The following is a 27583-nucleotide window of genomic DNA, read 5'->3' on the forward strand; positions in this document are numbered from 1 at the left end:
GAAAAAAAAAAAAAAAAAAGTAAAAACACATCTTATGTAACATGAGTTAGTGTAACAAAACTAACCTACTGAGTTTCTACCACAAAGCTCAGAAACAGAAGGAAAAACCAAACTATCAAGGTCTACTGGTCACAATTCTCAGACGTTATTGCTCAAACACGACCTGTTCTGAAATGTTTGTTTCACGGCTTGTTCCCAAAAAACTGTGGCCTCCAGCCCAGAGGTCGTCCGTCGTACCCGTCAAAACGGTAAACCAGCAGAGGTTGAGTGATTGGTAACGTGGCAGAAGAGGAAGACCAACAGGACCGAGGTAAGAATTTCTATCACTTTTGATTAGATGCAGACGCAGCTTTAATTAAACAGATATTTCTCAAAGGCAGAGCTGCTTTGTAGTAGAAATAGGTAGGGCAGCATATATACCTCAAGTCATTGTCTTATTTGATAGACTTCTTAATTAGAGCTGAAATTGTTAATTACAATTAATTTTTACAATGAATTTTGATCAACCAATTTTATTTTGATCATCTGTTAATTCCTTAATCAACTTTTTTTTTTTAAAAGTCAAATCAACGGATAAATTGATAAAGACAATCATCAGTTGCAGCTCCAAAGTTATTCTTTAATCAAATAGTTCCTGATTCAGATCAAAAGTTGACCAGTTTTAAACCATTATTTTTAAAGGCAAAGTTCTGGTAGAGCTGCTTTTGTTAAATTAGAAGATGTTGACCAAAAGAACTACCTATGTTGTTAGGTATCTGCAATGCTCATCCTCAGCCTAAAAAAATAAATAAAATGAGTAACTTTAATAGGCTGTACTTGCAAGGAAGTTAATATAACGAACTTTAGCTACTAGAAGTTGTCATCGATTACGCTCTTCATAAATTGGTAATTTATTGTTCCAATAATGCCAAGTTCATCTCAAGAGCAGGTCTGCCATTGAAAAAAAAACAAACTGTAAAATTAAAGCTTCAAATGGTCGAATGGATTTTAAGTTGTAAACATGTACAAACTGAAGGTAAATGTGACTTAGAGTTTTCACAGTTTTAGAGCAAAAGAAAGTGAAATGTGACTGAAAACACTGACCTTCCCTCAGAAATGCCTCTCTGTTTCTGAGAGACAAAACCCTTTCATCTCCGACTGAAAAATCAGGAGTAAAAGGCACTAACATTATGCAGATTGTCCTGTTATTTTTGGGCTTTCAGGTCCGAGATACAATCATCCTCCCTCAACTGATGTTTGATCAGAGAATACACTGTGGAAAAATAAAAACCCTCATTAGTCCTCACTAAAGCAAAATAGATCTCCGTGCTCAAACTGAACAGCGAAGCGCATGTTTTATTATATACGGAAACTTTGTACTTTTCCTTAGAACTGTATTACCATTTTAATGACTGCTGAGGCTCTGTTTTGTGTCATGGGTTAGTGTTTAGGTAATTTATGATTTTGTTTTGTATTGTAAACCATTTTCTGAAAAGCAGTAGCCCCTGTGGGTACACTAACGTTTGAATGTTTTTGGTTTTTTTATTTAAAATCGTAGGTGAGATGATCCATGAATATCCGCTCTCACAAGTCTGTAGAGGCAGGAATAACACTTCATTATTACTCTACTGTGCACCAAAGAGCTTCAGAGCCAACTGAAATGGACCTATTTTATTTACTTTCTTGCTAAGAGTTAGATAAGCACCCTCTCATGTCTCTAAAATATGAAGCTACAGTCAGTGGCCAGCTAGCCCGCCCAAAGGTATCAAAATCCAGGCTGGCTGGAGTCTTCGCTGCTTGTCTGGATGACTCTGACCCTAGACTCTGTTGAGATGCTGGTAGGTGGATTTCGTTACCTTTGGAAAGGGGCGAACCGCTGGTCTAGCTCTATCCAGTCTTTATGTTAAGCTAACTGATATGAGTGGTATCGATCTTCTGATCTAACTCTTGGAATGAAAGCGATTAGAGGCAGCTGCCATTATGTCCATTGTTAAGTGAAAACCTTGAGTAGCCACTTACCCAGATTTAATCAGAGAGGGTCTTCTTTTTGGAGGATTTCTTTTTCTGGAAAAATCAGGAAAAAAATGTTAATAATAATAATTTAATAATTTGCAGAAAATGCCAAGCGCTTCTGCATGCAATTTATTTTGTGAGGAAACTTGTAGAGAATCGTAAAGTAAACCACAAGTTTTCACTGACAAAACATGTTGCGACCAAATGTTTTGTTTCTTGTTGGTCAAATTTTAACATAGAAATAATAATATGCAATCGAGCCAGGTGTGTGTGTGTGTGTGTGTGTGTGTGTGTGTGTGTGTGTGTGTGTGTGTGTGTCGTCGTACCGTAGAAGCAGCTGTAGCAGTGTATGCATCTGGAGCAGGTTCTCTCTTCTCCAGTTTCTCCTTTAGTCTGTTCTTCTCTACAAACAACAGTCAGCACAAAACACAAATATCAGCACATAGTGAAGTTTTTGCACCAGTGAAGACAACCTACAGTGTATTTGGTTATTTTTCAGTAATTTAGCACAAGATACATGAGACTTTTTCCACGTCTTCTCTCAGTGACACTAACAACACAAAGAGAGTCTGTTATGAAACAGCCTCGACTTGACATTTGCGGCCGATCTCAGATTTTTTCCACATGATCACCTTTTTTGAGGATTTCCAAATGTTGTTATTGAACAGTTGTGATCAAAATATGTAATGAACGAAACCTTTTACTATGATGGAGCTTATGCTGAAAAATAAATGAGGTCAAACGCCAATACCATCTGTGATTAGTTAATGTTGTTCAGTATGTTGATTGGGCTCCAAGTTGAATTGAAAATCAAATTACTGCTAAAACAATGAGTCAATCAACAGAAAATTATCCCCAGCAAATGACTGATAGTTAATAAATATCAAGCTGTATCTTTGGCTTTTGGGCTGTTGGTCACTCAAAAACGAGCGATCTGAAGACGTCACCTCGGGCTCTGGAAAACTGTGAGGGGCGATTTTCACCATTTTACCGACTAAACTATTAATCAGTGATGAAAATTACTATTAAAATGAGTTTCTTACTCTCTCTCTTTGCTGGTATTTCTTGGCTCAGAGTGACGGCAGTTGAATCTCCTGTCGTCTTCTCGCCTTTCCCAGCCTTCATCTTCTTCTTTTTCTTCTTCTGCTTCCCTTCGCTTGAGCAGGGAGACGAGACCACTTCGGGGTGCTCAGCGCTCAGGTCGCTCACCGCACCGCTTTCATCTTCCTCCTCCACCAGTCTCTTCTTTTTCTTCTTCTTTGTCTTTGGAGGTTGGTTTTCCTTTGAGGAATTCTCTTCTTGTTCAGTGTTCCTCCTCTTCTTTGGCGTGTCGTCGTCCTGGGTGGGGTCAGGTTTGGGTCTTTTGGTTGGTTTCGGCCGAGGCGTCTCCTGCTCCGCCGCCTCTTGGATCTGTTTTTGTCTGTAAAGTGTGAACATATTATATCTGTGAGCAGATAATATTTCTACCACTGAACAACAACTGAAAACGGAGCATTATAACCTTCATGAAGGTAGAATGTATTGTAGGACTTAGTTTCAGCTACATAATAAACTGGCAACTGTGTGTATTTTTATTTCACATTGGTTTGCACTATATACAGACCATGCCCCTCTTTAAAGATTGTACGTATTCTGCAATATTTATTAATACGTATGAATTTTTGTTTAGTGGCTTTTGATGATAAAGAGATTAGACATTGTAAAGGTGTGTTCAGACAGAGCATAAGGTGGATTTTACAGTTGGGGTGAATGCAAGTTGAAAATGTTCCAACTTGATGGAAATAAAACTGCACTTATTCAGAGGCTGCCTGGCCTCATGTTATCAATGTACAGACGAGACGAAAGGGAGAAGCGTTAAAATGTCGGTCTTAAAAGATCCCACCAGGTGTGTTTTAAGATATATAAAAATACCCTGCTTTAAATAATAATTGTGTCGGATATGGTGTATCGGTAACACTTTGTTTTACAGGTCCGCATATTCCAATTTGTTTCCAAACCATCTCCTAAGCAGAACCATACAATTTGGTACCAGTTACAGATAAAACCGAGCGGTCAGCCGGTAGACAGGAATTTCTAAATGCTGAGCTGGCACAACCTTGAGACTTTTATTCAGAGCATAGCAGGTGAGCTGTATGTGCAAAATGTGAAATGGTTCCAACAACAAAAATACAGTTTTGTAATGAATGAGTGATGAATATTCACTGGGGGTTTGAATGGAACATTTCTTTACTAGAAATTCGTCTGGGAGTCGATTAAAAAGAAAAAAAACTCAACACTACTAATAGTGTAACAGCCTCAGAGCTTTGCCGCGTGTTTTTGTAAACAGAACCAAACTACGTGGTTCTTTCCAAGAAAGTTTCAAGAAATGACTAGGAAATAACAGACCTGTAAAATAAAGCGTCGCCGGTTTTTTCCGTTAAGAAGTTCGATTACCTGGTTAGAAATTCTTAAAATGACATCTACAACTCCTCCCTCAGTGAATAACCGAGAATTATGAATGAACGCAAATGTTTCTCACTTGAGAAGTATTTAGCAACTACCGGATACAAGCCGTCTCCTCCACTCGCGGTGTATGAGCAACCGAGCTTCAAGTCTCCACATAACACTTGAGCGCAAAAAGAAACACATTCTCCCTTCAAGAGTCAAACTCTGCTCATACGTCATTGTGCTCAGTGAAGGTCAAACATCCAAGAAGTGACAAGAATAAAATACATTTCTGAGTGGAGGGGGACTTTAATATTCCCAGCACACACACTTGCGCAAGTCGCCTTTTACAGATAAACCCCGTTAGTACAGTGGCTCTATAACACCTGGGGAAAATTCATTTCACAATAACCCTGAACACCTGAGGAAAGGCATGTGAAGCCGAAGCTTCGGTGTCAATCTTTGCAGTGTGTTGGGAATCCTGACTAAGGTTTTGCAACTTACTGGAATACATTTGGTTAAAATTTCCTAAAACATGTCCCTCTCACTACATCTTGTTACTGTTGTTTCACTGAATTTAAATCTTGGACGCATTTCAGAAAATAACAGTAAAGATGTAATAGTGGTGTGCATTTTTTAACATAGTGGTACCAATGAAATAATCTACTGACTTTTTTCTGCCGGTGGTCTCAGTCTGTCCTGCACAGAAGTTGCTTTTCTTCCTCCTCCTCTTCATCATCATCATCATCTCCTCTGTCTTATGGAGCCTCAGTCTCTTCTTCAGGCTGAGTTTCTTCCTGAGACGGTGTTTCTTTTTGGCCGAGGACAGCTGAGAAGAGTTGCCATCTGCAGGAGCAGAGAAATAAAACGTACGAGTCACTGAACCGATCAACTTATCGTACAGCTAACGATAATGATAAAGTCTTAAAGCTGCTTTAGTTTAATTAAAGATTTCTGGTTAAGAAATAGAAAGTATTTCTGGCTTCCTTTCTACCTGTTGCATCCAGTTTCTTTTCTGTGTCTCCGTCGCCCCCTGCTGGTGTTTCATCAGACTGCAGCATCGCTTTCTCCTGTCCTCCCTCCTTTTTCCTCTTTTTCTTCTTCTTTCTCTCCGTCGTCTCGGCCAGACTCACAGGATTCTCCACCTCTTTCTCCTCCACTACTCCTACCGTCTCCCTCTCCTCTTCTTCCACATCTTTAACTTTCTTCTTTTTCTTTTTAATTTTGTTTTCCAAAGGAGTGACAGGAGTTTCCTCGTCTTTCTCTTCCACTTCATCTCTCTCCCTTTTCCTTTTCTTAGCCTTCTTCTCTGATGGGGCTGCCTGAAACACCACCACCTCCTCCTGCTGCTGCTCCTCCTGCTGCTCCTCTTCCTCTTTCCTCTCTTCCTCTTCTTCCTCCGCTACCTCCTCCTTTCTTCTTTTGTCTTGCTTTTTCTTTTTGGCAGACTTGGAGGTAAGAGGAGTGTCACTGAGTGCATCTATGGTGAATGTGTCTGCGGCCGGTGTTACTGCAGTTTCCGTTTCTGTGTCCTTTTTGCTCTTCTTTTTCTTTTTCTTGGGAGTTTTCGCGGCCTTGCAGGACTCAGCCTCCGCAGGGAGCAGTTGGCCGGTTTCTCGCTCGACTGCTTCACTGTCTTCGACTTGAATGTTGAGGATGATGGAGTCGTCTGGGTCTGTTTGCTTTTCTGCAGCCGACACCGTCTCCTTTTCTACAACTGAGCAGGGGAACAAATGAAACACTTTTCTTTTCTGAGCGTTTTTGAAAACGCAGAGTATGTATCAATGTAAAGGACACGTTTCCTGCGTTGTCATTGTTGTCCGAATAATGCAGAAAGAGGACACAAGAAATACAAAGTCACCATAAAATGACTCAGTCCGTGTCTTTCTGACTTTCAAAAACACACAGGGAAGTGCAGCCCAGTGCAGGTCTCCAACCAAAGCTAAATTTCATAATCCTTTTTTTAACTTATTAAAAACAAAAATGTAGAAGAGAAATATAAATGACCATAAATACAAAAAAAAAGCAATATTATTTTCTAAATCATTTTCAAGTAATAAATCTGCTGGTCTGCAAGCTCAACCACGGGTAAAAAAAGTAAAATTAATTCAGATTATTCATAAATATTAAAAGATTTGTGAATACTGGGTTTTGAAACTTCATGTCCTGCCATGAGCTCCATGAAAAAACATGTATACCCCCCAAAAAAAAGTTTGACCTCATTAATATGCAAAATTAAACAGCGAGGAACGCCAAAATCTAATCAGATAATTTACTCCGTATGGTGTTTGTCCCATGACAGACCAAAAAAAAAACAAACAAAAAACCTTTATTCAACCCATGAAAACAAAGATAAAGATTGTATTTGGTAAAGAATACGTTAAAAATGTGGTTGTAGGACTGTATGTTTAGGGTAAAGTATGATGTACCAGAGAAAAGTTGTGCAACGTGTTTTAATTTGATAGTAACTGTTACCAGTGTCAGTGTCACCTCCGTCCCCTGAGGCTGTCGACACCTCCGTCAGATTCTCAGGATTCAGAGGGGAAGGGAGGTCACTGCCCTGAGGAAACACATACACACACTAACCAGTTACTGTTATTGTTTATGTTCTTATGTTTAGATTATTATCTCCCTGCTGCTGGAGAAGGCCCAACAGTTCTGAGATTTTTAAAAAATAAATAAATAAAATTTTTTTGGTACCTTGGATTTGGCCTCCTCTTCCACTTTCTCGTCCTCTTCATCCACCTCCTCTTTTGGATTTTCAGAGCCAGTGTCAGGGTCTGGAAAAGATGAAAACACAGCTGCTATTATATGGTCTAAAGTCCATAGTCTTACACATCTTGTTAGGACGTCAGGACCTGGGTATTTACTAGACACGACCTTTTGAGAAAAACTGAAGATGCCCTGCATTAATCCTTAATCCAAGGAAGTAACAATACTGGGGAAACATGCGACAAAATAAGGCTCAGATGAGTTTTATTAAAATAAAATTATTGAGAACAGGCACTTCTCACAAATGTTTCTTACTGGAATCTGTGTAAATAAAGGAGACTAAGATTCTACAGCCATGCTAGCAGCTCTGTGAGGCTGCGCTTTGGCACAGCAGTGTAACCACACCATGCTATAGAATGTGAGTTACATATGGATTGTGGACATAAAAAAAAAAAAAAAAAAAATCCAAGGGCGAACATGTTACAGTGAAACTTATTTTCAACATGGACCCAAGAGCTAACAATTAAATCCTGAAATCCTTCACCACAAATTAAAAAAAAGGCACAATCAAATGACAGTGTATCAATGATGACACAATAAGTTTTCTTTACAGAAAAGTCAGAAAGCCTTGTTCTACACAGCAGAAACTTCAGCTACCTGCCAAGTTAAACTTCACCCAAACTGCGAGAGCTTTCACACGTGTAAGACAGATGGCTCCCCTGATATACCGATGATGAACTTGAGAGCAACATAAGCTTTGTTGTACTTTTGGATTCAGCCGACATCTTTGCTTGATTAGCATCTCCAGTTTTCAGTGAGTTGATTAAAGTCTGCCCATTTTATACTTTACATGTCGTTTTTCTTTCAGAGGCAATCTTGCCGACCGGAGCCTTTAATGATGGCTCTGCGCCAGCAATTACTGCAATTCAGTCCAGCAATTAGTGATGTTAACCTGAGTCTGACAAGTCAAAATGTCTGCTGTGGAAAATGTCCATTCCACTTACTTTTTTGCACCCAAGTCATGAGTTAATTTAAAAATACTTTGGTAAATGAGGTGACTGTGCTCCAGATCATTCTCAGACTAGTCGTCGCTCCAGTTTGTTTAACAAGATGTGACAAGCTCAGCAAACCCCTTTGAGAAGTTAAACAAGTGACTGACGTGAAAAAAAAAAAAAAAAACTCTGCTGCCAGAGCCGTTTCTCTGGGCTTTGGCAGCAATCCTTCAAAAGTCTTTACCAGTTTTGGCGCTGAGTCCTTGTGCCTCAAGGTTAAATCTTCAAATTTATGGCTTATCTTCTTTTCTCTTCCCTTTTTGTGAAAATAAAACGATGCAAAACTTCTGCGCTCAAGCAGCGGGATAAACACTGCTGCCAACAAAAAAGAAATGAACTACGCTTCTTTTTCCATGTGATGGTGAAATGAACGTCTTGAGGTTTGGGTGGAAAGAAGCAATCTGATGATGTCACCTTGGAAATTGTGATGGTATTTTTGACTTTCTTAGACCCAATGATCAATAATATGTATTAATAATAGCCAATATGAAAACAGTTGTTAGTTTAAGCCCTAAAACATTTTCTTCAACAGAAGAAAACACACAATGTCTAAATTTGTTTATTGACTTTTATGCCTGTGCAGCAACAGGTAACGGTTTTAAAACTCTGAAAACTGTCATGCGGTCTTTCACCGGCAGCTTTGAAATCCCCTGCAGGAGCTGTAATAAAGAAACCTGCCACCCCAAACCTCCTGACAGCAGATCCTCTGCGCAGTTTCTTCGCAACAGCTTGTGGCTCTTGTCAGCGCAGTGAGAAAGAGACAGAAAAGATGCCACGCATAACAGGTAAAGAACAACCTAGTTATCAAAAAATCTATTGGTCATTCGTACCTGCAGGGGGCGGGGCTTCGCTCTCCGCAGGCTGGTCGCTGGTCTCCTTAGCTGTCAGGTCTGAGCTGGTGGGCTCGGCCTGGCTGGACTCCTGCATGGGGAATCAACAGGTCAACAACAGTCTCAAACACCAGCTTTATTTGTATTTCCTTTAGTTTCTCTCTCTCTCTTTTTTTTGTTGCTTCACTTCATTTCTTTTCATTTATTCATTTATGACACAGACTGGATCCTGTGTGAACAACAAAAAACTGCAGTGACTTGTAGTTTTTGCCAATTCTGACTTAAACAATGTGAACATGAGAACATCAGAGAGTGAAAACCAGAAATTTGTGACCAACATGGCTCTAGGACACGAACACTGAAATCACAATTTGCTGGCAATGCAGCCATTCATTCCATTTTATTATCGTTCTCCGGAGGTGGATTTTAGGATACCGAGGACTCAAAATATCAACAAATATATAAATAGCAACCAGACCTGCATCTTTGCAGCGCTGCCTTCCTCATCTTCTGCCCCCTGAGTGCAGGGAGGAGCAGCCTCTGTTTGACTGACAGCTGTCGGCTGTGATGCAGAGGTTTCGTCTGCGGCATTAGAGGCGTCAATGGCTGCTTCTGGCTCCTGAGGAGGGAGAACATGGCAGAATAAAGACAATTTTAGCCTTGAAGATACTGAAACAAACTTAAATATCCCCAGGCATTGTAGATTTAGAGTAGGGTGCTAGTTTTTAGTTTCTTGTTTTTACTATCTCTAATCTACCTCTTTGTCATTATGTTATTTGTTTTGTTTTGTTCGTGTGTGTAATTTGGCAATTTCCTATCAGGATTAATTAAGCACTAATCCATCCATCCGCCTGACACAAAAATATACAGCTTCTCATATTGCCTTTGCTTTCAGAGTAATTCTATTACTCTTATTACAACATGGGTATCATTTTCATAGTTTTGGCCACAATCTCTATCAACAACTTTGTACTCACCAAGTCAGACGAATAGACAGGTCGTAGACAACAGTTGAGTCTAAAAATCTAAAAAGCATTTTCTTCTGAGGTAATGCTGAATGTGAGCACACCCTGAAATGTTGGTAGTTATCCCCTCTGGCACAGGAAAACCAAGCAGTTGACTTTTACTGAATTACTGTGCAAAAACCTTGAAAGTGTAAGAACCAGCTGAAGTTAATAACAACTGGTGCCAAACTTCAACCAGACTGAGTCTGCAGTCACAATCATCATCATAGTTATTATTATTCATCCTGGGGGGGGTGGTCCTGCATTAAATTTCATGGCAATCCATCCGATAGTTGTGGAGACATTTCACTCAAAAGCACAAAAGTCAACAGTTCATTTTGGAGGAAAAGTCATGGAATCACTAAAGCCATGTACAAAAGTTTGTGCCAGTCCATCTGTTAGATGATGAAATATTTCACTGGGTAAGTGAAAGTGTTGCCCTGCTCAGGACCACGAGAGCCTTTACAAACTTTCATAGCAATCATTGGATAGTTGTGAAATGCTGTGGACGGATCGACATTGCCATCCATTGAGCCATGCCTCCAGTGCAGCTAAAATCTTGTTCAAACACTGTAAACTTGCAGAGGTTTAAATCAAGTTGACATTTCTGTTCGTGTCGGAGTTTCAAATTTTTCTAACAGATAATTGTGTCATGTACAGTAATTCAACTCATATCCACGACAGCTGGCAGGGGTTCACTGTTTTGTAAAAGAGCCTTTAAAGAGCCAGGGGGAATTGTTGCGAACACTAACACCAATTTTCTTTCCTGCCAACGACAGGTATTGGGGACATTTAACCCAAACCTCCACAAGCCAGAACAGTCTTAGAAATCTCTAGTCAGCAAAGAAAAGCCGCGTGCAGTGTTTCCTACTGGAAACTGAACAGCGCAAGCAAGTCGCAATCGTCTACAAAATAAGTTTCAGATGTGCAGAGGGTGAGCCGATGAAATGTAGGCTCAGCTGAGCCAAGAGTCGACAGCTACTCCTGTTTTTATGACTTGTGGTTAAAACTGATTTAACCGCTCTGCTCATGTCTTCTCTCTTCAGTGCAAATTAAAGCAGTGCACACCAGCCGTTCAGAAATGTCATGAATATGTGCTTGCTGATAAGTGAGGCATCATTGAACACATGATTTCTGCAGTATCAAGGCTGAGAGCAGAGAAAAACAGGAAAAAAGATGTGATCAAAACGTTCTTTTCCTTGGACTGGTACTGTAGGAGGATTTACTGAAGTTGTAAACTGCCAAAACTGATTCAAAAAAAACACAACAAAACAAAACGCAGGCAGCACTTAAAAGTAAAAAAGCTTTTCTGTTAATGGGAGGAAGGAACTTGCACAACCACATACTTCACATTCAGCCTGGGGTCACTAACCTGCTTTGGCTCATCGTCGACCTCTTCGCGCTCCTTGCTGCTCTCGCCGCCTGAGCGGGAGGCCTGGGGTTGATCCTCAGTCTGATCAGGAGCAGCTTGTCTGGGGTCGACCAGGCTGGAGTTGCCCAGGGTGGGTTCAGCCGCTTCCTCAGAGTTAGAGGAGCTGGAACTTTCTGCCCTGTTGTTTGCCTCGGCAGGTGCTTCAATAGGAGCTGACTGAAAAATATGAACAAGCAGGCGCTTAGAACAGCTAACAAGGCTAACAGTTATGTCCCTGCTACATTTTCTCTTTACACAGTGGTCACAAAAATCTGACGGTTTCCAAAAGCTTGACTCAAGAGACGTGAAAGACTTTTTTTTTTTTTAACTGCCGTCAGAAATGGGATTTAACATGAACTTAAACAAATTGAGGTAATTACGAGACTAACAGTTCTGCTAAAAGCTCTGTGAGGCCATAAGTAGGCAAAGCAGGGCTTTGAGCTAAATTCTAATAGCTGGTATAATGTTTACCATTGCTGTGTCCCAAATATATACTATATAGTTAGTCTAAGCGGCTTCTCAGTCTGTAGTGTGTTCACACTGGAAAAAGGCATTAAATCTTCAAAAAACCACTCATGTCTGTTTATCTATATACTACATAGAGTTAGTAGGTAGTAAGGACTTGGGAAACAGCTATAATTCACCATCTCAGTTTGGCATGTTAACATGCAAGAATTTGCTCATTAGCGCTAAACACAAAGCTGAGGCTTACGGAAACGTCCTTATTTTTGCCGGTATTTGGCCGTAAACCAAAGTATTGACGAAACGGATCTTTAGCCCCGATGTTGGCACTAGATGGAAAGTCCGAAAAATGACTACAATTCATCCTGAGGGGAAGGTGAATGTGCCTGTACAAAATTTCATGGCAATTCATCGAATATTTGATGAAATATCTGAGTCTGGACCAAAGTGGTGGACCGACTGACTGAGCGACTTTGCCGTCTCTAGAGCCATGACGCTAGCAAGGCTAAAACAACGTTGTCCAAAACAGACAAGATCACCCATCTGAAAATCCTGAAACTGCTATTGGGAAACTACTACAAATAAATAAATAAATACATTTTATTTTATTTTATTTATGTATTTATTAGACACATGATGTCGACTATGTTTGGCAGATTATATTAATCTTGTTGTCAGCATGCGGGCCAGATTTAATTTGACGAGCTGGAGGTAGGACAACAAAAGACACTCAAACCAAAACTGTCTGCGTTTAATTCTGTTCAGTAGAAACATTTTTGTTCTGTTAGAAAATCAGCACAGTGTTGTTGCTTTGCTTGCCTTAGCAGAGAGAGAAAAATAATCTGTTAAAACCACAGCTCTTCTGCTCTCAGACACAAAGCAAAGTAATCAGGTTTTCCGGCAGCTGTAAACAAAACCACAGTGAGCCATTAACACAATGACACACACACACACACACACACACACACACACACACACACACACACACACACACACACACACACACACACACACACACACACACACACACACACACACACACACACACACACACAATTTATCTCAGAAGATTATCATTCTGTCACACACAGAGTTTCTGTCCAAACAGCATTATCTACTGCATCACTGAGCCAATATAAAAGAATAGTGATACACATACACATACACTCACACACACACACACACACACACACACATACACTCACTTGAGATAACAACAGAGCAAACTAACACAAACTAACAGATACAGGACAGACGAGTGGACATGCAATGTGTGTGTGTATTTCAGAATCATATAATAACAGTGCAGCTACTGTTCATCTATCAGCACATTATTACAGTGACTGGACAACAGTTATGTGTGTGTGAGAGAGACAGAGAGGGAAATGATGGTGGCAGTGGTTTCCTCCTACTGCAGCCATGTCCAGGACTAGTTCCTTGTATTTTCCATTCATAGTTTAAGAGCTTACGTGTTTCTTTAATTTTTTAACATCTTACTGTGACATTTCATTACCGCAGCTTTCTCGTGCAAGCGGCTTAGAAAAATACGAACCTAAAGACAAAGATATTGCTGTGTAAATCTTTCATCCTGTTTGTTTTTCAGGTAGCCTCTGAGTCCCATCACTTACAGGATTCCCCTTCACTTTCCCCTGCCCTGTGGTCTTTCCAAGGCTTGCTCTAAAGTTAAGAATTGATCTAGTACATCACTTAATTCTGATGTTTCTGTGTTGCAAACCTTATGTCCTATGATAACCTTATCCTTCCTAAACATTTTGAAGTGTATTATAAATTAGATATAGCACATTTTTCATAAGCTAGCTGGTAGCTGTTCAATCTGTTCATCTTTTTCCATGAGGTATCTTAAATTTGTCTCATTTTTCTTTGAGGTCTACTTTGGATTACGTGTGTACGTTGTGGACGTCATGATGTCATGTTATTTACTGTAAAAACGGTGATCTGGTCTCCTAACTGACAAGCGAGCCTGATGAAGCAGACATGAAACATATTGCTCGCTCTCCCACTTGCTGGAAATGCTTAAATAAATACCAAATAATTCTAGTCGTAGTTAGTCGGAAGCTGAATTTTAGTGCGTGTGTGTAAAGCAAGCTCCTTTTTCTATTTTTGAGTTCCCTCACATGCCCTGACCAGGAGTCAACTATATTATACTCCTGTGCAGAAGATTTTTAATTTCTGATTCTTTCTCTCATTATGTATTCAGATTGCATGTTTTATTTCACCAGCAGTCAACACCCCCCCCAAAATATTCAGTTTACAATCAGATATAACTAAGAAAAGCATCAAATCCTCACATTTAACCAGCAAATGTTCTGAATTTTTGCTTGAAAAATCACTAAAACAGATAATCATCAAAATAACTGCAGATTAATTTACCGTCAATTGATTACTCAACTAATAGTTGCAGCTCTAATGTGAGTACTTCTTCTGAACCCGAGTGCGGACTGAGGAACTGGATTTAGCTTCATAAGGGCGTTGAGACAAGCTCGTGCAGTTCACGTGCAATGACAATGCAACCTGTACTCCCACGGGAAGCAAACCCACATCCAGTAGATATGCATGTCATAATAACATAATTAGGGGTTTTCTCGAATTGTCAGCAGGAAAACGGACATTTTTTCCCTGTGAGGGTAGTCGATGATGGACGCTCCTTTTCACTGCTGCAGACATGGCCACAACCGGCCTGTCGTTGCTCTCTAATTTTCCTGCATACATCGGTGCAGGTGCCAATATCATCTCCTGGCAACAGTGGTGAACAGCTGCACTCTGTTGACAAAAGGACTACACATGAAGCACACGAATGAAAAGAGCAATAAAACAGTGGGAAAGTAAACTAGATTACGGGTGGGGTGGGGTGTAAAACTCTTGTTCGTGGCCTGAAGTAAACCTTTGACTTCCAGCTGAGCAGCTCCATAGCAGCTGACGAGGGTTTAGCGCAATGCTCAGTGGCTGATGCAGGGGACAACGTTTTCCTTTCCCCACCCTCATTTCAGATGTTTCAGGGATTCAAACCAGTGACCTTCTGATCATAAACCTGCCCCTCTAACTTCTACACTACTTCCGCCATGTGAATACTGTGTATCAGCGTACCTGTCCAGCACACTGTCATGTGTCAAATATTGTGTTTGGCAAACAGAAAGAGCAGCCCAAACCCATTTTTAAAGATATGACAGGCGCTAATCTCTGCTCACCTCTTGTTCTGTATTTGTTTCCTCCTCCATCTTTGCGTCTTCCTCTTCACCTTCAGGCGAGTCAGAGCAGCCGTTGTCCAAGTCTGTTTTTTTGGTTTCACCTGCTGCCTCCAGCGGCTGCTCAGAGACGGTCTCAGCGTCTTTCCCCGCAGAGTTGAGCTCTGCACCGGATGACTCCACACCATCTGCCTTGGACTCTGAAACGGGAGAGCAAAAATACATACAATTGAAACTAAATGAAACCAAACTAGAATATACTGGGGAATATGGTGCCCAAGACGGAAAGGTTTTGCTGCTATCAAGTATTTGGCAAATTGTTAAAGAAAAGCAGTACAAAGAATAATAAATCAGTAGTAAGACTGACAGGTGAACATAAAGATTAGGTCTGCAACTTTGATTAATCGACCAACTGTTTCATCTAAAAAATGTCAGAAAAGTCTTAAAAATGACCATCACAATTTCCCAGATCCAAAAGTGACATATTGAAATGGTCATTCAATAATTTCAACTGTAATAAAAGGTATTGATGTTCATATTCTAAATGGGGGGGAAAAAGACAACACACACTCACAAAATAAACAAAAATAAAGAGTTAAGTAAATAAAGTTTTACCAAGTGGAGGCTTGGCATCCACTTTATCTTCTTCTGCACTGTTGGAGAGTTTGGTGTCTGCGCCGTTTTCTTCTTCGCTGGTGGCAGGTTCTGGTTTGATGCTCCTCTTCTTTAAAGTGCCAGAGTCTTCTGGCTCCTGCTTGGCATGTTGGGCTAGAGAGCACAGCCTAGAGCGCGCACACACACACACACACACACACACACACACACACACACACACACACACACACACACACACTTTAATTTAATCCCTCAACCATTTTGGAACCAGCTAAGATGATTAAAACAGACAATAAAAGGTGATCACACGGATAGAATTCATACATACAAACTCTTTCCTATAATCATGTACTTGAAAAAGCTATTTAAGTTTATAAAATATTAGCATATATTCTCAAATATAAGACAATAATTTTTTCCTGTATATTATGTTAAAAAAAAAAGTATGTATTCACATCAGCAGATGTTCTCCTTAAAAGGAGCGAGTACCAGCTCCAGTAACAAATTTCATTAAGAGTGTTGTATTATGGACTGTTTGTGGCCTTAATGTCGCAGGGCTACCGACTCAAGTCCACGTACAGAACCAGTGTGTCCCAAATCCGTACTGCAGCCTAATTCTAAACAGGATTTTAGAGAGTGTAGTGTACATGCATACTGAAGACAGTTGATTTTTTTAGTATACTGTTGATCGGATGCTACTCTCCCACAATGCAATGCACAAAAGGAGATGGAGGAGCTGCTCACAGTCGGAAAAAATAAAAACAAATTGTGGATGGTGGTCAGACATAAGTCGTCAGTCTTACATAAGAATTTTGCCGGAAGTTTAACTTCCAACGCTGCTGCGTTATTTCCTGTTAGTAAAGCATATATGGTAAATACCATGTTAATATGGGACATTGCTTCGGGACACAGCTCAAGTTTCGTGTGTTTGAGAAGCCCAGTTTATCCCGCAGGAGTTTCTCACGGCTCATGCTCACGTAACGTGTTTCGGAAGAAATTAATTCCCGCGGAGAGAAAACGAGAGGATTTGGTGCCTGGTCAACAGAAACAGACCAGGGACCAAATCATCAGTCAAACAGCCAAGAGTCACTGGATGTCATGATGAGGAGCTCTAAAAAGAAAGTGTTAGCAGCCAGAGGAAATCATTCTGAGAGGGGAATGTGCGACTAAGTGACCAATCAGCAGGGGGAGAATTAGTTCAACTTGAAAACATACTTGGACAAGTTATACAAATTTGAGATTTCCATTCAGCTTCAGTGGAAGCTTTTTATAGTTCTATTTTCCCAGAGAAAATGCTACACGGATGAGGATCTTATCTTTGAACTAATAGTCTCTCGTGGAAACTTTCCTAATTTCAAAAAATGTCTTTTTCAAAGAACAGCTGGAGGAAAAAGGGGATCGTCTTATATGCAGGACAATCTATTTACATTAATTGGTTTAGATTTGATTTACTTTAGTGCAAGAACAACATTGGAAAATCATGGACATAGGCTGTCGTCATTCATTCAGTCATTTATCTGCCGCCCATTTAATCCTTTTCAGGGTTGCAGGGGTTATGAAGCCAATCCCAGAATACACTGGGTAGAAGGGCCAGACGGTCATTCAGAGGGAGAGCGCGCACACACACACACACACCACTAGTCTCACACACACACACACACACACACACAACTAGTCACATCCTGTTCATATGGACACTTTGGAGTCTACATTCCACCTAATCTGTGGGTCTTCACCATCGTTACATGCTGAGCTGACGTTATTCCAAAAAGCAAAGTCAAAAAATCCACTGATCAAAGAAAACACAGTAAATGAACCAGTGTGAGTTAACTTAAAAAAAACAAATACAAAAAAAACCCCCGAAGTGCTCAGTAATCAAATTTCAGAGTAAATACACAATACTTTATGCTCTGCATTTGGCTAACGTTTGGTTTAAACCATCAAACTCTCAATGCCCATCATCTCAACCACAAAATCCCCAAGTTGACTGAAGAGTATCCAACATTTTTCCTTCAAGTACTGATGCTATTTAAGAGATATTGATCTTTTCTTTTCAGAGTTTGACTCGTGGGTCGTTTTTGTACAATTTCTCATGCTCCAAAAATAATTAGCTCATTCTGTTTTTTGTTAATTCAACTTCACATCTATGCCTGTTCACTCTAGCACCTCACTGTAGAGGGCGTTAGAGAGCTGGGTCCTAGCTTTAGTTCAGTTTCTAGTCTCAAATTTTATTGCAGGTTAATGTTGATTAATTAACACTGTCTTAATTGTATTATGTTTCTCAGCTACTTCGAGCGTCATTTGTTTTCATGATTTGTGATTCGGCTTCACTGCAATTTTTGCACTGAGTATTTCATCTTTATGACTCAATCTATCTGAAATGGCTTATGACATTTGAGAAGGCTAATGTTTACGCCTGTTCTTTATTTTTACAAACTGGGGTTACAGCTAAAAAAAAAAAAAAAAAAAAAGCACAGCAGAGACATGCTGCACTCTGTGACATTTCTGACTTACTTCATCCAGCCTGTGTAGATATCATGTAGGTTGGAGCTCTCCTCTGGCGTTTCCACCTAAACACACACACAAACGTAAACACATCAAAACCATTAAATAGGATAGGCGTCACCTGAACCGCAGTGCTTTCGAAACTTTCTCAGAATTCACCCAAGTCCTCCTGAAGACACATTTTCCGTGTTTTTGACCAACTGCGATGACACAGAGAGAGGAAAAAAAGAGCTGAAAGGGAAATAGCAAATTTCCCGTGGTTTAGGAATGCTACCACTTTGATGGCACACGCTCTCGGAAATGAATCCGAGCAGCAACATCCAACACTGGCAATATGAGTGTGTGTGAGGAATGCAAACTTCGGATGGGGGAAATGATGCTCACAACATGTGGGAGAAATATCCTCCGCGAGTGAAGGCAGGTTTAAATTTTGAGAACATTTGGCAGCTCTTCCTAAAAATCCGTCTGCAATTTTTGACCATTATATTTTTAGCCCACAAGCCTGAAACCTGAAACTACTGACTGACCACAGCACAGGTTTCAACTTTACAACACATCTGTAATCTTGGTGCATGTAAGTGCAAGAAAAAAAATACAGTATTTATGTTGGGACCATTATTGGAAAAATGTAACTATGGGTGAGCAGCACAACACAGTGACTTCATTTATAGGTTTGATCATCTAACCAGCACAGTTCAGATCTTATACTTAGTTTTTTGTTCAACTTGGTTATTTGGTAAGTTTATAGAATATACTGAAAAATGTACAGAGAAAAGAAAAAACATACAAACAACTGAGCAGTGTGTGGCCCATTTTACAGTGTGTGAGTCTGACCGGTTGCATTGTGACTATACACATTATTTGGACATTTTAGGGTTGTAACTACACATTTTCATCATCAATTACTCCGTCGATTATATTTCTTGATTAATCAATTAATCATTTGGTCTCTGAAACAACAGAAAACTGAAACATTTCTATCACAACTTCTTAAGAGATCAAAGTAGCATCATCAAATGTCGTTTTTCAAACCAACAGTAAAAATTAAAAAAATAAAAAAATAAATAAAAAAAAAAATCGAAAAATATTCAGATTTACTATAATGTACAAGGAAAACCTGCAAATTCTCACATTTAAGACGCTGGAGCCATCAAATGTTTGGCATTTCTGCTTGTAATAAATTAGTTGAACTGATGAATCAGTTATTAAAAATACCTAGCGATTACTTTTCTGTTCATCGACTAATTGATTAACCGACTAATCGTTGCAGTTCTAGTACATTTAAATAATAATGAACGACTGTAGCCACTAACTGCTATAAAAATGTATGGAGGTTTTGAATGGAGTGCCAGTGTGCAGCAGCAGGCCTGGAGCAGGGCTGTTTTTACAGCCATGCTGCTCCTGTAACATTATGTTCTTTTCCTCCTGGAGGCCTGAACAAGAAGCCATGTGCATTAACACACACACACACACACACACACACACACACACACACACACACACACACACACACACACACACACACACACACAGGGCTGAGTGACTTGCAGCTTACTAACAGCAGCACTGTGGCAAAAAAAAAACACACTGAAGGCACATTTATATTTAATTCAGGTTCTTATATAACATGAATATCACGCATGCCCAGCCTAGAAATAATAAAATCCATCAATATAATCAGATTTAACGGAAAAGCTACGAGGTGGGACCCGGTCAGCTCGGTTCTACACTGACTCGGACCGCAAATGCTGACGAATTGGACCAAACTTCTTACCTGAGTAACGTGCTTTTCCAGCACCTTAGCAGCTTTTTGGTAGCCGTTCACCTTCAGGTGCTGGTAGATTAAAAACAGCAGAGCGTCGTCCTCCTCCGCGGCCATGCTGTCCCGCTGGACCGACTGACACGACTGGGAAACGGGAGAAAAAGTAGAATATTATTGACGACTTATTAACAGCTCAGTTCATGCTTGCTATTCTGCGTGTGCCCATGAGCGCTGGCGACGCCCCCCTCGAAATGCAGCATGGGAAGTGGAGTTTTTTTTTATTTTTTATTTAAAGGAACGTCTATCTCATTAGCATGAACTACAAATGGACCAATAACACACTTTAGAATAATGTGTCATCTATGAAAATGCCGAATGGAAAGAATCAAAAAAATTATTTTATTATTGCCAGCCAGACATATGTAAAACAAACAAACAGACAAACACACACACACACTTTGGAATTAATTTGCTTATTTTTACTTTCTCAATGAAGCAAAAAGCATTTGAGCACATTTAACTAGATGTTAATTGAAAGAGCAAAGGGGGTAATCCTAATAATAATAATAATAATTGTACAATTAAAATAAATTTAAGGATCAGTAAGGAGTCAGTTCATGGACTGGGAACATCTAAGAGTTTTTTTGTCATTAATAACCCACTATGCACAAAACAAAACAAAACAACATCTATATTACTAATTCCATTTACAAGCCCATTTCTTCCTGAAAAAGTAGATGAAATGTTAGGATTGGAAATCAAAAATATTCACGGTTTGTTAAAATCACGAGAAACTAATATGAGAAATTATGTGTTAATAAGACAATTCTGACTTTTTACATCACTTTTCACTGAATCAAAAGTATGAAATATTTCATCGTTTTAATTCAACATTGTGACTTGATATCTCATGTTGACCTAGAAAGTAGAATTTTTGACACGCTCTATCATACTTTGACTTAGTTCATAATTCAGAGTTAGAAAGTCAACATTTTGACTTAGTGTTTCATAGTTTTGACTCATGAGTATCTCTTTTTATCATCATTATCGTCAACCTTTCGTTATTGTTTATTTGTTCAGTTACTGGCAGACATGGGCTCTGCTTTGCTAGGTTACAATTATGATATTAAGTCTTTTTAAGTCAAAATCTTGACTTACTGTCTTACAATTGTAACTTATTATTTCATAATTTTAACCTAGAAAGTAAAATTTTGACTTAGTGTGTCATAATTTGTGACTTGTGTGTATTTCTATTTAACATTCAACTTTTCCTTTTTTCATATATATATTTTTTCCCTTTGTTTCTCTGGCAGACATGGGCTTCCACAGACTCTATGAATCAATCCACGGATAAATTCCTTAAGGAGCTATAATAATAACCATTAAAAGCCTGAACAATGTTGGTTAGTATTGGTCTAATAGAGAAATTCAGAACATTTAAGGGTTGAAACTGTTTGTTTTAACATATGTGTGTATAACTGTTTCTCCTCTTAAGGAGCTACAACTATGTCTGGCAACATTCCTCCATGTATTACTCACTGCCAGTGAATAAGGCCCCAATAAATCACACACAGCTCTTTAACCGCTTTGTTTGTTGGAAACTTGAAGTGGGAGACAATGCCGGTCTGGGATGCTCTCCTAAACATCACAGAGTCCCACCGCAGTCTGGACTGCTTGGATTTTACAGACAAAGTAATTGAAATGAAAGAAGTCCGAAGAAATAAATTGGATTTTAATGTGTGCTGGGAGGAGACAGCTGGGACAAGAGCAAGATTTCCTTCCTTCTCTCTGCCTAATATACATTTAGGTGTTTTAAATAACCGCTGTCTATCATACATTCCTTCAATTCATCCCTCCATCATCCTTAAAAGAGTCACAGTTAGGGACAACGAGAATTCTGCTCATGGCTTTCAAAATAAAAGCACAGACTGAGGACACAGCTTCAACATGTCTGGAGTTCTTACAAAGCCTCTGTGCAGTTCCAACCAAGAGGTTAAAAAGCAAATATGAAACTATAACTGTGGACCTTGATGCTGTTTTCCCACCCCTCCAAAGTCTCCTTTTCTTATCGTATACCACCTGTGGCCTTTGCAGAATGCCATAACTGCAAGAAATGCACATACTATCAAAATATCTCACCCGGTTTCATGTTTACCACGTTCTCTACCTAATATAATAATCAGGAAATATAATACAAGCGTAATCATTTGATCTTTGCAGCATATTTTACTAACATCTTTAGTCTAACATCTTTATTTCGAACCCTATTTGGTTTTATGTTGCACATAGTAACAAGCACTTAAAAACAATACACCTGCACCTTGTCACTAATTATATATCATGACATTGTTATTAAGAATATGGGAGTAGTGAAATAAAACATATCTTAAACAATTTTTTACATTGTATTATTATTATTATCAACATCATTATTATTATTAGTGGTAGTAGTAGTAAAATATGCTACATCATAATATTCTCTTCAATTTCTATGGAATATATTATTCATAGTATTGTATTATTACTATATAGTGTGTGTACATATACTGCACATTCTGTATATCATAAATACCAATATATACTTAGATATATGACGTATATTATATTTATTATTCACACCTATACCTATATAAGGTATTTAAGTATATACCCATACTGATATATAATTTGTGCGTCATGGCTTCTGGAGTTGCACTACAGGATTTCTTTCACACGAATAATTGTACAACTCACTTATATGGTCTAAGGTGTTGTAATATATAAACTAAAATAAATAAATTTCACAGTCATACTGCTTGAGGTATAAAAAATATCAATGAAAACCAACAGGCCTTTTCAGTACCAGTATATAGCTTTTTAATGTAATCTCTGTAATTTCTTTATTTCATTTTTTAAGAATTCATTCAAATATTTCTTTTTTTTTTTCCTATGCCTTTCTCTCTGTTGCTATAACGTGAAATTCCCTCAGGGGATCAATGAAGTCTTTAGGGCGGCAACGATCAGTTTTTTTGGTTATTGATTAATTCGCGAATTGTTTCCTCGATTAACCGTTTTGTATCTAAAATGCCACAGACAGTGGAAAAAGTCTTTATCAGTTTAAAAAAACCTCAATTTACAAAAACCTCAAAAATGACAAGCTGGAAGTGGGGAATGTTTACTTGAAACATTTCTGGTTTAAAAATGACTTCATCAGTTCATCGATTATCAAAATATTTACATCGATCATCTAATTATTGCAGCTCTAGAGGTCTTACTTCCTCTTATAATATCTTATCCTACAAGTCATTATAATGTTACAGATTTTTTTTTTTTCACAACATTTTTAACTAACTCTAAATGTATAGCGTTTGTCGTTTGTGTTATTCTTAACCTGGCCCTTACAGCTGCATCGAGCCCCATTTCCCAGGAGGGATAGTTGGAGCTTTAATTTCTCAATTGATCCGAGGCATTTCCGGTCTCGCCCCGATTGTTTTTGGACGACTTGATGCAGTTGTGCATCCGTACAGCGCGTTGCGTAAAGCGAGGCAGAAAATTCCTGGTTTTCCTCGGAGGGCCGGCTGGCCCCTCCGGCCGCACCAGCCTGCGGACACACCGCTCGGCTCGGCTGGTGTGCCCTTCGGCGGCCACACGACCACAAGCCGGGAACTCTGTCATGATGACACGGAGCAAAAGTTACAGGAAATATACCAAACTAATGCACACAGACGCTAAACGAATGGTGTTAACATCCAGGAGCCTTAACCGCTTAACCGCTCTTGAGCGATGTAGCCTTCAAAATAAAACTCTAGCTTGGGGGGGGTGGGTTTGCAATACTTTTTTGAACAAAGAAAATGTGCCATTTTGTACCAATGGAATTGACTAATTTACATTCAACATATCCGAGGGACTTCGAAAAGACTTTAAAAGCATTGAATTCAGTTGTCTAAAAAAGAAAGGCCTTGGAGGGTATTAAAAAGTCCTAAATTTCATTTACGGAGGTTATAAACTAAAAGTGAGAATGTTGTTACGGTGAATTGTGCATGCAAGAGGCCTTTTTTAATCATTTAGTTATGTATTATCATTACAATTATTATTATTATGTATTATATTTACTCTTAGTCCGAGTAGCTAGGGAGCTCATCGACTCATAATGAATCAATTTTTGCAAAAACCTAATTATTTTGTTCATTGGATAATCTACCCATCAATTTTCTGCTCCTTATCTGGGTCCAGGCCATGGATAATTGATAAAATTACATAACTAAGAATAATTGTTATAAATAGCTGGGAAGTACCAACAAAAACGGAATGTAAACGTCAATAGATTAATGTACTTCATAGATAATTGGAGGCCTTATTGTTCATACCAATTTTCCTCCATTGTTTGACCGGCATGACCATGAAAAGGGTATTAAATTTTATTATATGTGGTACTAAAAAGACCCTAAAAAGACTTCAAAATTAATCTGGTGAGCACTACAGAAACCCTGTGCATTACTACCAGGTATGGACGGGGACTGTTAAAAATAAAAAGATTTGTAAACTTATTTTTAAATGACAAAAATTAAAAAAAAAGAAAAAAAAATTAAATTCAGGGCTTTTAAGGCCTTTTTAAAACCACACAGAATGCAATTTATAGTTGTAAAAGTCAAAGAGTAAGGTAAAAAGCGGTTGCAACAATTAGGTCTACATTTGATTTATTAAGTACATGAATGTAGTGACATCTATACCTCGTTTTTGTCAGTAACTTCCAGCTGTATACAAAACCTCCTGGTAATATAATTAATCGATTGATGTGAGCTGGAGCTAGACATGAGGTAGAAAAGGGATGGATGGATTAACCCATTAAAACAATATTGATTAACTAATTAAAATGAACTCATTTCTTTAGCTAAAATGGCCTCACAGCAACAAGAAATAATATTAATGTTAACTGAAATTTTTAGAGCTTTTAACACCCCCTAAGGCCTTTTTCAGGGAGCTGAATTGAATGCTCCTTTAAGACTTTTCAAGTCCTACAGATGCCCCGATAAGGTAAATATATACGTATTAAAAAATGCTGATTGTATGAGGCAGAATAATTGAAAGCCTGGAGCTACATAACTAGCTAAACCAGTTAGCTAGCTAGCTACCTAGCCTGGTGGCGTGAAAAATATATGGAAAATACTGGAGCATTTAATTTCTTCAAACATTCGCTGAAAGAGAATTGTAATTCTTGAAATGTCTCTCTTTTCGGGAAAAACTTGATAATGTCTGATAATTGTCTTGGAAGTCTGCCCACCTCCAGATAGCGTTTCCCAGCCTTTCTGGACGACGTCTCCCGTGGGAGCACCCACCGCGCCGCCCTGTCCGCGGGTTCGGCCTCGGTTGCTGGGGTTAGGTTTATGGTTGGGCGTAGCAAAATGTAACTACTGGGGTTGGGGTGAGGTTAGCCATCACAGACGACGACTGCTTGGCGTTACGGATAGGATTTGTTTGAGATTTAGGTAAGAGGAAACGCATATTGACGGGGAAACGGACACAACTGGAACCAAGGCTAACGGTTGTTAACGGCTAATTTGGGACCCGCCTTAGGTGACTTAAAGGAATCTGTTTTATTATTATTATAATCTCAAGGGGGAAGCCATCTTTTCATTTACCACCAAAATTACTTCTATAATAACTGCCCGCCTCCTATTTGGTTTTCGCGTTTTTTTTATTTTTTATTTCGTTTGTTTCTGTTTTATTTTGACGGGTCAGACCGGTAGTCTGAGCGCCTCGCTGTAGGCGCGCCTGACGCTGCTCGCCTCTCATTGGGAGTGAGGACGCTCAGACCGAAGGGAGGAAGGTCCGGTGGAAACTTGAGGACATGCGGCGTCCTCCGCAGACTTCGCTCAGACCAAACTTTGTCCGAGCCGAAGGAAGACCCGAGGCGTGACGAATGAACTGAACCGCAGCAGCGAGGAAGAGCCGTTCGCTCCCATTGATCCCGGACCGAGGTATTGATTTAGGCCTGGCGTTGAAAAACAATACAGCTGTTTTAGGGGAGAGATGCAATGACAGACATAACGCGGAGCCGTCTGTGTTGTTTGCGCTGGGATAAGAACTGTGATGTCAGACTGAAAATGAAAACTGTTCGTGTCAAATATTGTATATATGACAGGGCTCAGCCTTTTTTTTTATTTTTTATTTTTTTTTTTTTTTAAACTTGATACAGGCTGCAGACTTCATCAGAACACATTTTATGCAGGACCAATCTGTGCTTGCATAGTCTCAGCTAATGGACTCAAGCCTGCCATAGGAAAAGCGTTCATGTCTAGCGCACACACACACACACACGCACGCACACACACAAACACTAATTTCGCTCCATTAGTATGTGTGCGTGTGCGTGCGTGTGTCCTCTGCTGCTCTCCATGACGACCAGTGGCCTCACCTAATGGGAAACCAGCTCAGGGATCCGCGGCGCTGGTTTGTGACCATTCAAGCTGAGGCAGCTGCTTCGAGTCAGTTCTCACGTATAAAAATCAAAGCTGCCAGCTGCAGTGTGTCGATTATAGAGACATGCACAAATCTGCCTGTTCCCTTCCTTTCACAGAACCCTCAGCTGCACATCACACTGCAGCCAAAGGGTTGGAGACCATAACAAAATGCCAGTGAGAAAAATCTAGTGAGGCTCTGTGGCACAGAGAGGTACTGATTCAACTAAATGCCAACTTTTGGGTCAGAGTACGTGGTGTTGTAGTTTGCGTTTACTGGAATGAGTTCCACTGCCGTCCTCTTCACTGTGAACTGCCCAGTGCTCTGTTTTGTTAAGACAAAAAGTAAATATCGCTTTTTGTAAATATGGATGATGCACAAACGCTGAGTTGGCTGTTCGCATATGAAACACACAGATGAAGCCAGTTGTTCGGTGAGAGCCTAGGGGAAGAGAAAAGGAGCTCTCTGTCAAGTCAATACATAGATATGCAACAGTTGTTTATGCAAAAAGTCCATCTGGGATTCTGCCATTTGTATTGTGTTGTTTTGTGTGTGTTTCTTTTCCTTTTCTTTCTCCACATGCTCTGTATATGCAATACCGGAGGTAGATGCATGTTTTTGTCTGCTGGGAGTGCCTTGTAACCCCGGGTGGGAGGGGCCTAATGCATTTGCATGACACAGAAATTAAAAAAAAATAAATAAATAAATATGTGGATGGACGCATAACGTAAGGTTTATGACAAAATATGAGTGATGCCTTCAAAGAATATGCAATCCACATTCCTCCAGCGCTGAAATGATGGGGATCGCTCGCCAGAAACATACGAAAACCTTCTCCGGTTTCCATCCTCTCAAAACTGATTTTTTTTTTTTTTTTTTTTTTTTTTGTCTGTTTGATATCATTGAAAATTGAACATCTTTGGGATTTGGACTGTTGTTCAAGCACAACAAGCTATTCGAGCGCCCCAGCTCGGGCCCTCAGGACTTGTGAACAACATTTTTTCATTCAATTTTTCACATTTATTGACAAATTAATAAATTGATTTATTGAATTATTAATGGACAGATCAATCAAGGGTGACAGTATCTGTCAGTTTAAGATCGGAAATCCATCCCCAACAAAAACTGAGGATAGTCAGATTTATTTTGGAGACGAAGGAGGCCAAATGCATA

At 39.4% G+C, this 27583-nt stretch overlaps 2 protein-coding genes across 2 annotated transcripts in view; one reads left to right on the top strand and one right to left on the bottom strand.

The window, feature by feature from the left end:
• On the bottom strand, positions 1-25285 carry LOC120798741 (uncharacterized protein DDB_G0286299-like). Its single transcript, XM_040143318.1, has 16 exons — positions 25233-25285; positions 19985-20116; positions 18220-18275; positions 15706-15872; positions 15094-15290; positions 11387-11602; positions 9489-9629; positions 9011-9101; positions 7117-7196; positions 6892-6976; positions 5411-6133; positions 5088-5262; positions 3036-3412; positions 2319-2395; positions 1999-2043; positions 1-1252 (listed from the first exon to the last, which is right to left on the bottom strand). The coding sequence occupies exons 2-15, from the start codon at positions 20087-20089 to the stop codon at positions 2005-2007; spliced, it is 2529 nt and encodes an 842-aa protein (XP_039999252.1). The 5' UTR covers positions 20090-20116; positions 25233-25285; the 3' UTR covers positions 1-1252; positions 1999-2004.
• The window catches only part of LOC120798742 (arylsulfatase I-like), a 14916-nt gene continuing 12565 nt past the window's right edge, over positions 25233-27583 (top strand). Inside the window, exons 1-2 of the mRNA XM_040143319.1 lie at positions 25233-25437; positions 25691-25929. The gene's annotated coding sequence lies outside the window, so the exon portion shown is untranslated. The remainder of the gene's footprint in view (positions 25438-25690; positions 25930-27583) is intronic.

Source organism: Xiphias gladius, chromosome 14, assembly GCF_016859285.1.
Source record: "Xiphias gladius isolate SHS-SW01 ecotype Sanya breed wild chromosome 14, ASM1685928v1, whole genome shotgun sequence".
In the NCBI taxonomy this organism is placed as follows: domain Eukaryota; kingdom Metazoa; phylum Chordata; class Actinopteri; order Istiophoriformes; family Xiphiidae; genus Xiphias; species Xiphias gladius.

Bases quoted from the DNA above. Each gene is read 5' to 3' on its own strand.
- LOC120798741 (XM_040143318.1), bottom strand. From the start codon at position 20,089: ATGGCCGCGGAGGAGGACGACGCTCTGCTGTTTTTAATCTACCAGCAC. The intron at 15,873-18,219 runs GTAAGTCAGAAA...TGCGCGCTCTAG, and splicing joins ATCTACACAGGCTGGATGAA to GCTGTGCTCTCTAGCCCAAC. The intron at 5,263-5,410 runs GTAGAAAGGAAG...CTGCTCCTGCAG, and splicing joins AAAGAAACTGGATGCAACAG to ATGGCAACTCTTCTCAGCTG.